The sequence below is a fragment of the Callorhinchus milii genome, unplaced genomic scaffold (assembly GCF_018977255.1).
Source record: "Callorhinchus milii isolate IMCB2004 unplaced genomic scaffold, IMCB_Cmil_1.0 Scaffold42, whole genome shotgun sequence".
In the NCBI taxonomy this organism is placed as follows: domain Eukaryota; kingdom Metazoa; phylum Chordata; class Chondrichthyes; order Chimaeriformes; family Callorhinchidae; genus Callorhinchus; species Callorhinchus milii.
The window spans coordinates 544,624-558,051 of NW_024704783.1; the positions used below are offsets into that span (position 1 = coordinate 544,624).

At 42.8% G+C, this 13,428-nt stretch overlaps 1 protein-coding gene across 1 annotated transcript; it reads left to right on the forward strand.

Moving 5' to 3' along the window:
* The first annotated feature begins 2,348 nt into the window (after nucleotides 1–2,348).
* On the forward strand, nucleotides 2,349–12,134 carry LOC121851477 (scavenger receptor cysteine-rich domain-containing group B protein-like). Its single transcript, XM_042345357.1, has 4 exons — nucleotides 2,349–2,724; nucleotides 6,305–6,631; nucleotides 11,174–11,488; nucleotides 11,815–12,134. Exons 1-4 carry the CDS (start codon nucleotides 2,349–2,351, stop codon nucleotides 12,132–12,134), a joined length of 1,338 nt encoding a protein of 445 aa, XP_042201291.1.
* The last annotated feature ends 1,294 nt before the right edge of the window (nucleotides 12,135–13,428 follow it).

Consider the following 13,428-nt stretch of genomic DNA (forward strand, 5'->3'; position numbering starts at 1 on the left):
CACAGTCATTGCACGTTACATTATATTCTGTAAAGCGGTTTCAGACGTCTCAGTGACGAGATACTTCATGGTGAATGTTAAAAACATCCTTTATCCTTAAGTTTGCAAAGTCAGTTCAACGGGATATAGAAAGATCTGTTTTTTCATCTAACATTAAGCAAGTCCTCGCTAGTTGCAATCTTTCATATCTTTGACAACGCGATTAATAAATTATAAAATTGATTTAAAATTACTAATATATTTACAGCTAATAAGTTTCCAGCTGAAGAATTTTTAATTTTCGTCCTCGGTTGCATTTTCCGGTTGTTGCTCTCTCTCTCTATCTCACTCTCTCTCGCCTCCGAGTCAGGAGGTTGTGGTTTCGACCCCATCCCTCTCCCTAACACATACACCGACACAACCACCCATACAAGCACCTCGAAGACGTCAAATCTCCTTACAAAATAATAATTTGGTCACTTAATTTTTGTCCTGTTGTGGGATACTGCGGTGCACATTTGCTGCAGCGTTTAACCCTCAAATGGCACATTCTCTAAACTGCACAGCATGTTCTGTGAAGCGCTTTGCGGAGTCTCAATGTTGTGATCAGGCGCAATATCTATTGCAAGGATTACTATAGTTGTAGTATAAATACTACTAATATATAAATACGTTGAATATGCATATTATATATATATAATATATTTTATCACCATTTCTCCGAGACGTACTAGACATTGTAATTGTATCACGACTATTTAGTCACACTGTGTATATTGTGTCAGGCTCGGTCAGGAGTGAAGGCTTTGACCTTATTTCGCTAAATATGTATCATCTTAATTGAACGTTCTTTCTGACATGATCGCAACGTTGAGCAGTGGAAATAGAACCGACTGGGCTTTCCGCGTGGCTCACTCTCTCTCTCTGTCAAAAATAATGTTATGGAGAATGAGATTGAATAGATCATAATACTTCATCATGAGAACTAAATTTCAAAAGTATGTAACTGGCAAAAACTTTCTCGTTCCAGGTCCTCGAGTGGATAGTCAAGTTAAGAAACTCGGTGAGTATTTTTTGGATAAGTTATTCGTTCCTCAGCAAAAACTTCATAGAATACAATTAAATCAAATCTTTAACAGCACCACCAAACCGAAGCCCAGAGCCACCTTTCCGGCATTAAAGGTGCCAAAGGGCTGTCCATGCAGCTTGCTAAAGCTTTTATACTTGCAAAGATCCATTGGCTTCCATTAGCAGAACGGACATCTTTAACGATCCCTGATACTCAAGTGTCACACACATGATGCCCTAATAATCATCCTGCATATATCCCACTCCTCGACCAGCCCCATCTGTCCACTGTCTTCGGCCTCAACGACAACAAGATGCATTTACATAGAGTCCCGAAAGCACGGTAGCGCCTGGAATAGTTGGACACCGATCGAGAGAAGCTCTTCCTGTATAAGCTAACGTGGATTCAAGGAGGAGGAATTGAGGAAGAGTGTTGCAATGTTTCTGGACAAGCTCTGCACAATTCATTGTTCAGAGACGCTATTCCGGGAGAAAGGCGCTACATATATACAAGAAGACAGGAAGATATTGTTTTTCTCTGTGACGTGCTATCCCGTAACTTCAATACATCTGACGTTGTGTCTGTCCTGGTCTTTTTTCTCTCCTTACAATACTGAATTCAGAGGAGTAATTCCTTTGATTGTCTGAATTTTAACCTCATATTTCAGGAACGCTCAAGGCGATTCATGTCTTCCATGTCAACATGAAAACTTTAATGTAGAGTAACTGATTCTTTCACTGAGAAAAGTGTATAAATGGAAGCTGAAGGGATCTACTCCGCGATCCCTCTTGCTGCACCTTACGTAAGAACCAATTGAAACAAATCTAAGTAACACAATTTTTATATCCTAGTCCTGTACTTCAAACCGTCTCATAATTTACACGCTTCCCCATACTGCTCTCTCATCCAACCATCCAACCCGCGATTCCATTGCACGTTTAACTTTCGTCTCGTGTCAATTATCCCAACATATTATTATTGTCCCACATTCCGCTAAGCCTATAAATGTCACCTAACATATGAGGACATGTGGAATGTGCACCTCCATTAAATCTATCATGTTCTGAAAACCATCGTTAAAGTCCCATCATTGATTAGATATAATGCCTTGACACAATCTGCACAACTCTTCCAGCGCTTCACAGAATTTACTGTAAGGAGCAATGACTGTGTAGGCAAATGCAAGAGCTACAACAAAAACAACTAGGATTGATATAGCGCCTTCAATGCCGGACGGCGACTCAGAGCGCTTCCGATTAAGTACAAGTTTTATTATTATAATTATGATTATCCTGCGCAAATGGAAATCAAATTCAAAGGCATGTTGTTGGTGATGCTTGTTGCAGATCAGTTGAGGCTGGCGAATGGAGTCAGCCCGTGTGCCGGGAGAGTGGAGATTTACCACGATGGACAATGGGGTACAGTGTATGGCTATGGCTCTGGTGGCCGTGGCTGGGATATGAAGGCGGTGGCTGTGGTGTGTAAGGAGTTGGGCTGTGGAGCCGCGCTGTCAGCTTCAGCAGACGCTCACTTTGGCGAAGGCTCAGGTCCCATTGTCACCTATTATGTCCAGTGCAGAGGGACCGAGTCTACTCTGAGGGCTTGCGAGTCACAGACCTGGGGTCACTATTCTATGTGGTATTCACACTCGTATGACGCCGGCGTCATCTGCTCAGGTAAATGTTTCAATCTCCGATCATATTTTTCAGGCCTCATATTTCAGCAAACCACAGTTTGAGAAATCCTGATAGAGATTGCATTCCACAGATTGTCAGTTTATTATTATTTAATCCCTAGTCTGCGTGTCATGGTGCCACTCACTCCCCACCCCCCAACCCCCAACCCCCCTATCCCCACGCTCCCGCACGCCAGCCAACACCCTACGCCGCCCCTCAAACTGGAACTAATATGTTCAGAAATTAAGTAAACAGGACGTGTCCCTCGAGGGAGAGAATGTGCATTCCATTCCAACAACCTTCATCTGAGATTTCCATATGTGGGTGTGATGTGTGAAAATGTCCGTTTGCTTTGGACTGTCTTTAGCTTGGTGATGGGTTTCTGATTGTGTCAGACAGCAGGCTAACCAAAAATAAATGAGGAAAATATTAAACAAGTTAATGAAAGAATGTTTATGAAAGCCTATGCGGTAAGAGGAGGAAAATGCAACAAAAGTAATTGCTGCACTGTGTTCTGTCGGGTGCTATTGCTTTGTGTGATTCTCGTTTGAAGCAATCTGAAAACTTCAAACACATTTAGTGCCAGACAACTGAATATTTTCTTGATTTAAAACATGTTTCGTTTTAAAATCATGATAAATTAGGTGTTCATCGAATTGCCACTACAGTACGTTTATGGATTTTAAATCTATCAGAGCTACAGATAGGCACTTTGTGTTCAAAACAACTCGCTCTAACTAAATTATTTGGATTAATTTATTCAAGTTGTTGGGATGTAGATTTGTCTACAAGAAAGTTTGTAGACATAACGGCATCATTGTGTGTTTCAACTGGTGCCATATATCTCTAAATTGTTCTGGTTGTTTTTTGTTGTCTCATCTTAAGCCATATGTGGCCGGACGGAGGGGAGGAAAGAATTGCTGAGGTTCAACGCTTACGTATCACTATAGAAATGTATATGAAAGACGAGGCTTAAAACTGGTGTGGGGGCAGGAGTGCCAGACTACGGCACTACCTCAACCCTCAAGCTGCTGAAACTCTGGTCCACGCCTTTAAAACCTCAAGGCTGGACTATGGGAACACTCTCCTCGCCGGCGTTCGCGGGACCTCTCTCCACAAGCTGCAGGTCATTAATAATAATAATAATCCTTGCATTTGATATAGCGCTTTTCACGTCGAGAGGACGTCCCAAAGCGCTTCACAGAACACACTGCAAAGTGAATTGACTGTATATTTGTGGGCGAACGCGGCAGCCAATTGCGCACAGCAATGTCCCACAAACAGTCGTAGATTGAAAATGACCAATTTATTATTGTTTTTTGTTTTTGGAGGGATTATTATTAGGCGTGTGGAGTAAGGAAACTTGCCCAAGGTTTCGCCCTGCCTGGAATTGAACTCAGGTCTCTCACGTGCAAAGCGAGTGCTCTAACCACTGAGCTACAGGACTCCACAAAAGAACTCTGCAGCTCGTTTACTGTTCCGCACCAGGCTTCGTGACCACATCACTCCCACCCTCGCCCTTACCCTCACTCTCGCCCTCACCCTCGCCCTCGCTCGCGTCCACTGGCTTCCCATCCCTCAGAGGATCGAATTCAAGAATCTCATCCTCACCTACAATTGACGACCTTGCTTTCTCCTGACACTCCGGCCTACTATCACCCTACTTACCTGCCCGTACCCTCCGTTCCTCTGGCTCCCGTCTACTCCACCCCCCCCCCCCCCCCCCGCCGCAACCGCCCTATCATTGGTGGCCGGGCCTTCAGCCTCTCAGCCCCGAGGCTCTGGAACTCTATCCCCCAGTGCCTTCGCCTTGCCTCCTCCCTTTCCTCCTTCAAGGCTGGTCTCAAGAACTTTCTCTTTGACCGTGCCTTCAGCTCCCCTCTCGACTTTCTACCCCCTCCTCGCTCCCTCCCTTCCCTTCCCTCACCCTGACGACTTCCCCCATGCTCGGTTCCTGACCCAACCGTACAGCGCCTTGCGACGTCCTCCCGACGTGAAAGGCGCTCTATAAATGGAATCTTGTTGTTGTGGTTCATTAAGCGTGCTTTGGGATGACTAGAAGACGTGAAATGCGTTGTATAATATGCAAGGATTATTAATTTTTCGTTATTATTTATCACCTAAATTTAAGTCCTATCTTTCTATTTGACCAGTAGCGCAACAATGAGTAGTTGAAGGGGCACAGCCTCGGCTTACCCTTTATTTTTCGAAAATACGATTGCGGAAGTTTGAATAGTTCAGAAGACTTGATCATCCGTTCCAATTTTGTAAAATATTTAACTGGCGATATCTTTCGCGTTTCAGGCCAACAAGCAGATATTCAAGCTAAAAAACAATGTGAATATTATATTATTTTGTTTAAATTATTCGCTCCTCAGCGCAACATTCATAAATTATAATTAAATAAAACTTTGCCACCAACTTCAAGCAGCATCTGTCCAGCTAAGGACCATTTTCCCGACATAATAGGAGCTAATTATCCAGTATAAGCAATGTGCTGCCTCTTTTATACTTGGCAGGCACGATTGGCTTCCGTTTACAAAATGGATCACTTTTCACGAACCTGTCACTCACGCACCACTCACATCGCAATCTGGCACTCCCCTATCTATGATGTTTACACCACACTCATGTCTCATCCCCAGCTGTGTACCAGCTCAACCTATCCAACAACAACTTGCATTTATAAAACGCCCCTCGTGCAGGGTTGCGTCCCAGTGCTCTTGTGACAGCAGTGCACCAACTGCGGAAAAGAGGGAGGTCGAACACGTAGGTCATCCGATGTGATCCAAAAGAGGAGACAAGGAGGATGCATTGCGGAAGAGAGTTCGAGAGTTCCAGGGCAACCTCTACCATATTAATTCCTCATAGACTCTACCTGGGTCACAGGCGCTACATAAATTCAAGATGCTGTTGCTGTTGATGTTGACCCAACCCACAAATTCAATTCACCTCATGTTGAGTCTGTCCTCGAGTTATTTTTCTCCCACACAATACTGAACTGCGAGGAATATTTCATCTGCTTGTCTTTAACCCCACATTGGAGGGAACTTGAAGGCGATTCCTGTCCTCCTTCTGAGCATGACAATTTTAAAATATATTCATTGACAGTCTTGTCGAAAAAGAAGTCGCGAATCACCACTACCCCACATTATTTTATCCCACATTAATACAAACCTCAGTAACACGACTTTGGTATGTTCGAATCATCTCATTGTTTTACAACTTTCTCCAACCTGGCTTCCGTTCCGTCAGCCACACCTTAATTCCAGTCCACGTTTACTAATTATGGAAGCCTAGCACCACTGTCCCACACACCGCTAAAGGTACAAATGGTAAATAAACCTAATATTTGCATAAACTTCATACCTATATTTTTCGGAAAAGCATTGCGAAAGTCCCATCATTGATTACCTTTGCATCAGGTATGATATTTTGTCATAGCCTTTACATTTCTTCCAGTGTTTCACAGAAGCTACTGTAAAGAACGGTCATTGTGTATGTTGTAGGCAAATGCGGCAGCTAAGTTCAGTACGATGAATATTATTATAATTATGATCATCCTGCGTGATTGAAACAGATCGTTTGAGGCTGGTAAATGACGACAACCCGTGTGCTGGGAGAGTGGAAGTTTTCTACGATGGACAATGGGGCACAGTTGTTGGCTCCGGTTCTGGTGGCTCTGGTTGGGATATGGCGGACGCGGCTGTGGTGTGCAAGGAGTTGGGCTGTGGAGCGGCACTTTCAGCATCAGGAGTCGCTCACTTTGGGAGGGGCTCAGGTCCCGTTGTGACGTATAATGTTCAGTGCAAAGGGAGTGAGTCTGCCCTGAAGGAATGTCCTTCAGGTTCCTGGGGTCACTATTCCTGGTTGTCACACTCCTATGATACCGGCGTCATCTGCACAGGTAAATAATTCATTCCATGAAGTTTTTTAATATCTCCCCTTATTTTCGGTAAGCCACAGTTTGAGAAACAGTGTTAATGATTGTATTCCGCACTATGTCAGTTCATTATTTTCAAATCCCTTAGCTTTAGGGTGTCACGCTGCCCCCTAATACTCAACCTCCGGCGCAGATCAATGTTCATTTTCTTTATTCTCTCTTTTTCTACTAAGGAGTGGCTTCAATCCTTGAATCAGACTTGTTTTCAGACCGGAACTCAAATATAATGAATTGCGCAGTATGTCCTTAGAGTAACGATTAATATTTCATCTAAGACAATCCCTCAATGGCTCCGCTTTGCAGGCGACACCGACCCTGGAGAAAGAGGCAGTTGACCGTAGGTACTCTCGAATAGTAAGATTTTCCGATGTGACCCAAAAGAGGAATCACGGTTGACCATCAAAACGTAGATTCCAGTTCACGTTTACCTATCTTCTTGTATGAACTATACAATTGGAAGAGCTTTGTCCCTCATCGCGCTGAACCTGTAGGTGCCAGCGGACATATGAGGACATGTGCACATTTCAAAGTATTTTATTCTGTAAAACATTATGAATTCCCATTCATGATTTCCTCTGTATTTGATACAACGCATTGATACAGACTGCAAACCTCTTCATCCGCTTAATCTAAGTAATAGTGATTGTGTAGGCAAACGCGGCAGCCAGGTTAAATTATGAGGAATATTCTTATAATTATGATCATCCTACGTGCTTGGGAAGCAAATACAAACGCTTGTTGCCTGTGATCATTTAGCAGATCTTTTGCGGCTGGTGAATGGAGGGAGCCCGTGTGCCGGGAGAGTGGAGGTTTACCATGGCGGACAATGGGGCACAGTGGATGACTCTGGCTATTATGGTTGGGATATGCTGGACGCGGCTGTGGTGTGTAAGGAGTTGGGTTGTGGAGACGCGTTGTCAGCACCAGGAGGCGCTCACTTTGGGAGGGGTTCGGGTCCCGTTGTGACGTGGGATGTTCGGCGCAGAGGGAGTGAGTCTACTCTGAGGGATTGTGAGTCATGGCCGTGGTATCACTATTCCTGGTCACACTCCTCTGATGTCGGCGTCATCTGCGCAGGTAAATCATTCTCTGATCATTTTTTTCAGTCCTCCTATCTTCGGTAAAACACAACTTGACAAATTCTAATAAAGATTGTATCACATATCCTATGTGAGTGTATTATTATTATTTAATCCATACGTTAGGGATCCCGGTGAAAGGCTTATATTCAAAGGTGCAGTGTGTCCTTATGGTAATGATTAGTATGTCATCCAATAAAATCACTCAATCGCTACGCCTGGCCAGCTCCTTTCTGATTTTGAGTCACTTGGCTAAGGTGTCATTTACTCCCACCCCCCGACTCCGGGTCAGCCACTGTTAACCGATCCTGGATGTGTTACATAATTACAAGTTGTTGTTTTAGTTGAAACACATTTTCCCTTTACCGAGTTATCTGTCTCAGACAATGCACATTCATTAAACTTTACAGTAGATCTTGTGAAGAGCTTTGAGACTCCTACTGTCATAAATGTTGCAATAATAAAAATAAGGATTATTGAAATCTGAAATTAAATTTGTAATTGATCAACAAACTAGTGTTCTAACAGGAGTATCGTCCCCTCGTTATCCCCACACCACTCTTGGTAACATTTCTTGAAGTTTGGGCACAAATGCTATTTTCTCCACCAAGAAAATACAGAAAGATTGAATTCTTCATCGAATCCAGAGAAGACATTTTGGACGTCATCCCGACGAGAAAAGCCATTTATCAGGAATGCTTGAATTTGAAATTTCCATCACTCCAAAACTCTGCTGCCACAACCGACTGCCTAGACAATCAGTATTGATGAGCAATAATTATGTCAAATTAGTGTGACAAAACCGAAGCCATCCTTGTTGGATCCCACGAGCATTTCTTCAGATCTACATATCCAACTATTTAACCACAACATTTGGACTGGAGTCTTCTGTCCCCAAACGTATATTTCGCTTGACTCCTCCAGCTTTTCCCAAGGAAGTCAAAAGCTTACTGCACGTCCTCATACACATGCTTAATGTCTTCAGTTGATTCTAAACAGACTTTTGAAATTGAAAGCTCCGCAAACCACAGATTATTTCCTTTCACAGGGTATGTTTTTCTCCCACCAGATTCCCACAAACAGATGTAGTATGAATTATTTTCATTAGATACATAATCTGATGAGATTATGGGATCTGTGGCCTTTTGGACACCATATCAACGTCTCCAGTATGCATCACTCCATGCATATCTGATGATAAACTGGGAAAGACCAAAGCAACCCGTTCGCAATTATATGGCATTAAAAAGCGATCTGGGACACTACGTTGTCTGCAGGGCGCGAGATTAATACCAGTTCTTGTATTTTATTGCATATAACGTTGAAAGCATCCTTGATGATGATACATTTTCTATAATTGGCAGGAACTGAAAGTCCCAGACTGGTGAATGGAAGCAGCCGCTGTATGGGGAGAGTAGAGCTGTATACCAAGGAGACTTGGGGGTCAGTTTGTGGAGATACCCTGAGCATGGAGTTGGCAAGATATATTTGTAAATATTTGGGATGTGGATCTTCTGTATCAGTATCCGGTGACTCTCGCTTTGGAGAAGGATCAGGGCCTGTTATTGGTCGGCCTGCCTGCGGACACGAGCGAGACGGTGGCATAATCTGTTCAGGTACAGGTTTCACTAAAGTGCCAACATATATGACATCGACCTAGGGACATTATTAAACAGAATATGCTCTACGTGGTTGACATTTAAATTACTTTTTATATTAAACAATGGGGAAAATCGGGATGGGCAACAGGACCAACAATTATCACCATGTGAGAAGTACGACACGTGGTTCAACATAATTGATCATGTTCTACTGTCAGACACTGACAATAATAATCATTTATACAAAGCATTTCACGGGGCACTGAAAAAATTCTCCTGCACTGTCGATCTCTTCAGCCACACGGAAGGAGGGAACGACACCAATGATAACATTCTATACCAAAGATATGTTGCTTCTGCGCATTCTGTGTCAAACTGACAAATTACTGTAAAATAGAGAAAGATTATAAACCTCGCTTATAGACTATGATTTATCTCATAACTTGGCTGCTCATCCTCTCAGATTGTTGCACAGCAGATGCTGTTAAACAGTCTGTGATGCCCTAATAACGTGCATGAATAGTTGAATATTGTATTGTTTATTCGCCAGATTAAACACTTGGAGGTAAATTCATATTTGAAACACTACCGTAGTCACCCGACATGAAGCTACATGTAGATTTCTGAGACTACATACCTGATCATTGTTTCAGCTTTCATTTGCTTGCTGTCTGCAACAAATGTTTCTGTAAATCACTAATTTCTAAGGCCTTTCTTTGTGTTACTCATTTTATTCTGGTAATAATAATCTATTTCTCGTTAATTCTTCCACTACAGAATATCATTCCTTAAAGTTAATCGGTGGAAACAACAACTGTTCTGGCAGAGTTAAACTTCAGCGCGATTATGAATCAGGTTCCATCTGTGATTATTATTGGGATTTACAAGATGCTGATGTGCTATGCAGGCAACTGGATTGCGGGTTTGCTTTGTCAACTGGTCCCGAAGCACAGTTTGGGATACAAAGAAATCGTATCTGGAAAACTCACTTCAATTGTATTGGTAACGAGTCCCTACTGTGGGACTGTCCTGTTTCATTCTGGGAGAAGTTCAGCTGCACACATGACCATGACGTTACTGTTGCATGTTCGGGTGAGTGCAATAATAATAAACATTTGTTTGACAAAGCGACTTATTAAGTAGTTCAGATGTCTCAAAACGCTTCAAGAGGTAGCCTGTAAAGTATAGTAACTGTCTGCTTTATAGACGAAAAGCCAATAACTATAAAACAGTTGAGACATTATCTTTCACACATTTTTAAAATAAATAACATCGATCTAATATAAGAATAGCATGCATGACAAGATATTACTCAAGTACCACTGGTGACAACAATTTCAGTCGCTAAAACTGAGCACAAAACAAATCAACGACTTCCTTAGATTTTCAAGATGAGCAACTTTACCCCGAGTCTTTACAAACGAGAGCGCAGCCTCATATTCTCCTGAGTCACGGCGGAACGCCTCACTCCTACATTGTAGGCTGGTCCTGATGTTACCACAAAGCTCTTCTGCTACAATTGCAATAATTGTTTACATTCTTCTCCTGTTGGTAGCGTGTCTTACCTTCCTAACGCATTAGATTGATATTTGTTGAGTTATTGGGCTGGAGGCTGCTGTCATTGTCTGTTTTTGTTGCGTAAATCGGGCAACATTGCAGACTGCGAAAGTTTGTTGTTATTTCTACTTTATTATAGTTTTCAAGTCACGATGTCAGGTGTGTTGTCAAACACAAACGGCCATGTTTTAATAATCAGTAGCTGTGGTTATCTTGACTTCAGTTCTCACAAATTTTGAATAAAAAATTGTCGATTGAAATGGTTGCAGGTAAACGGTGGCATTTACGGTTAGAGAGCGGTGGGAGCCGTTGTGATGGGCGAGTGGAGATTTATCATGACGGCACCTGGGGCAGATTGCTGGATGATTCCTGGAATGTATCGGATGCCGATGTCATCTGCCGACAGTTGAACTGTGGCTCTGTTATTTCAATCTACAACTTTTCCCAGTACGGGGAAGGCACTGGACCTGTGTGGATCAATAATGTTCAGTGTGTCGGAACTGAGACGCACATCTGGAACTGCCCACTTTCCACAGTGGCTTCACCCTCTAGGAGCAGCAGTGATGTGGGAGTTCTTTGTTCAGGTGAGTGCATTTTACTGATAAATAGAATCAATAATTGTCAATTTTAATATCACATTGTTAAATAAATTACAATATGCCTCGCTGTCCGTAAGCGTCTCTTACTCCATTGAAGTACAAACGTCCGATATCATTGAATTATTGATACCATTGAATTATAGTTTTACGAATGTGCTGTGATAGGCGAATGGCAATCATACATGATGATGTTTCACACTCTCTCATTATATTGACTAACAATTAATATTCGGATGCTGAATAACATTATAAAGCAAACGTAGTGTTTTTCCCTAAAGGACACCTGAAGTTTTATTTTACAATTGCAACAGATCACAAACAGCTTAGGCTGGTGGATGGTGGCAGTTCCTGCTCTGGAACAGTGGAAATTTACCGCAATGGAAACTGGAGTAGAGTGCAGGATCAGTTCTGGGATTTATATGATGCGAATGTGGTTTGCAGACAGCTGGCCTGTGGTGCTGCCATAACAGCCTATAGCTCCCCGTCGTACAGAGAAGATAAACGGTCCCGATGGTTGAAAGATGTTCAGTGTCAAGGAAGTGAATCACATATTTTGAAGTGCAAGCCATCAAGGCTAAATCAATCAATTAGGAACATGAGTGATGTTGGAGTGCAGTGTTCCAGTGAGTGAACTTTTGCCATTAATATACATTTCAATACTAGAATTGAGTTGCCAGTTTTTCCTCGATTGGTGCGTGGTTTGTCGGATTGGGGTGTGCGTTTGTGGGCGGGAGGGGGGGGGGGCGGGTTGTTTCATGATGCCTTCAATCAATCAATCAATTAATCAATCAATCAGTCGAGCAACCAAAAACCAAAGAATCAATCAGTTAATCAAGCAATCAGTCAATCAATCAATCGATCAATCTCTCAAACGATCAGACAACCAATCGGCCAAGCAAAGAAGCAAACAAAGAATCGATAAATCATTCAATAAATTGATTCACAGCTTGGTCACTCAATTCATGACTGTTTATGGGAAATTGCAATGCTCGACTGGCTGCCGCATTTCCTTCACAGAACGTACAGTTAATTCACTTCACTTTATAATATGTGAAGCGCTTTCAGATGACTCGAGCACATGAGAGGGTGTTAGATCACATACAAAGATTATTGTTATGGCTTAGCTGCTTTTTGCTTTTGACCATCATCTATTTTGAGGTTGATTGTGAGCAATGTGTAACGTTGGGGTCGAGTTAAGTTTAACCAAAATAGATTTGGCAGCCGGCAGAGGACCTAATACCATGTTCTATCTTTGTTTCTGTTCAACAGAAGATGTTCAAATCAGACTGATGGAAGGTGGGAGTTCGTGTGCTGGGAGAGTGGAGATTTACTACAATAGATCCTGGGGGACGGTATGTGATGACTCCTGGGGATCACTTGAGGCGGATGTTGCGTGTAAACAGCTCGGATGTGGATCTGTTGTTAATGCAACAGCTGCTGCCTCTTGCGGGCGAGCCTCAGGGCCAGTTTGGTTGGATGAGGTGAGATGCTCAGGAAAGGAATCAGCTCTCTGGGAATGTGCATCCTCTCCATGGGGGCAGCATGACTGTTATCATAAAGAAGACGTGAGCATCGTGTGTTCAGGTAAGAGATTAAATGCTGTGTCAGCCGAGCTCTGTTGCCAGCACTCTCACTGTTCAGTCAGAAGTTTGCGGGTTGAAACCGCGGATCGCGTAACCACGGTTAAGGTTCATAAATTAACACAGGAGGAGATGATGCCAAGGCTGTTTTCCAACACGGTTAATAAACTCAATTAAACAAACATTGGTCCACGCTAAATTTCTAAATCCAGCACTATCCTTTTACAGAGCACAAGCAGCTGCGGCTGGTAAATGGGCAACGTTCCTGTGAGGGGAGAGTGGAAATCTTTTACAATGGGACCTGGGGCACAGTCTGCTCGAAGTCCGTGAGAATGAAAGCTGCTG

What these genes read in the sequence shown, in the direction of transcription:
- LOC121851477 (XM_042345357.1), top strand. Translation starts at nt 2,349, where the DNA reads ATGGAAATCAAATTCAAAGGCATGTTGTTGGTGATGCTTGTTGCAGAT. An exon ending in TACCGGCGTCATCTGCACAG is followed by an intron (nt 6,632 to 11,173) that starts GTAAATAATTCA and finishes AAATGGTTGCAG; the next exon opens with GTAAACGGTGGCATTTACGG. An exon ending in TGTGGGAGTTCTTTGTTCAG is followed by an intron (nt 11,489 to 11,814) that starts GTGAGTGCATTT and finishes CAATTGCAACAG; the next exon opens with ATCACAAACAGCTTAGGCTG.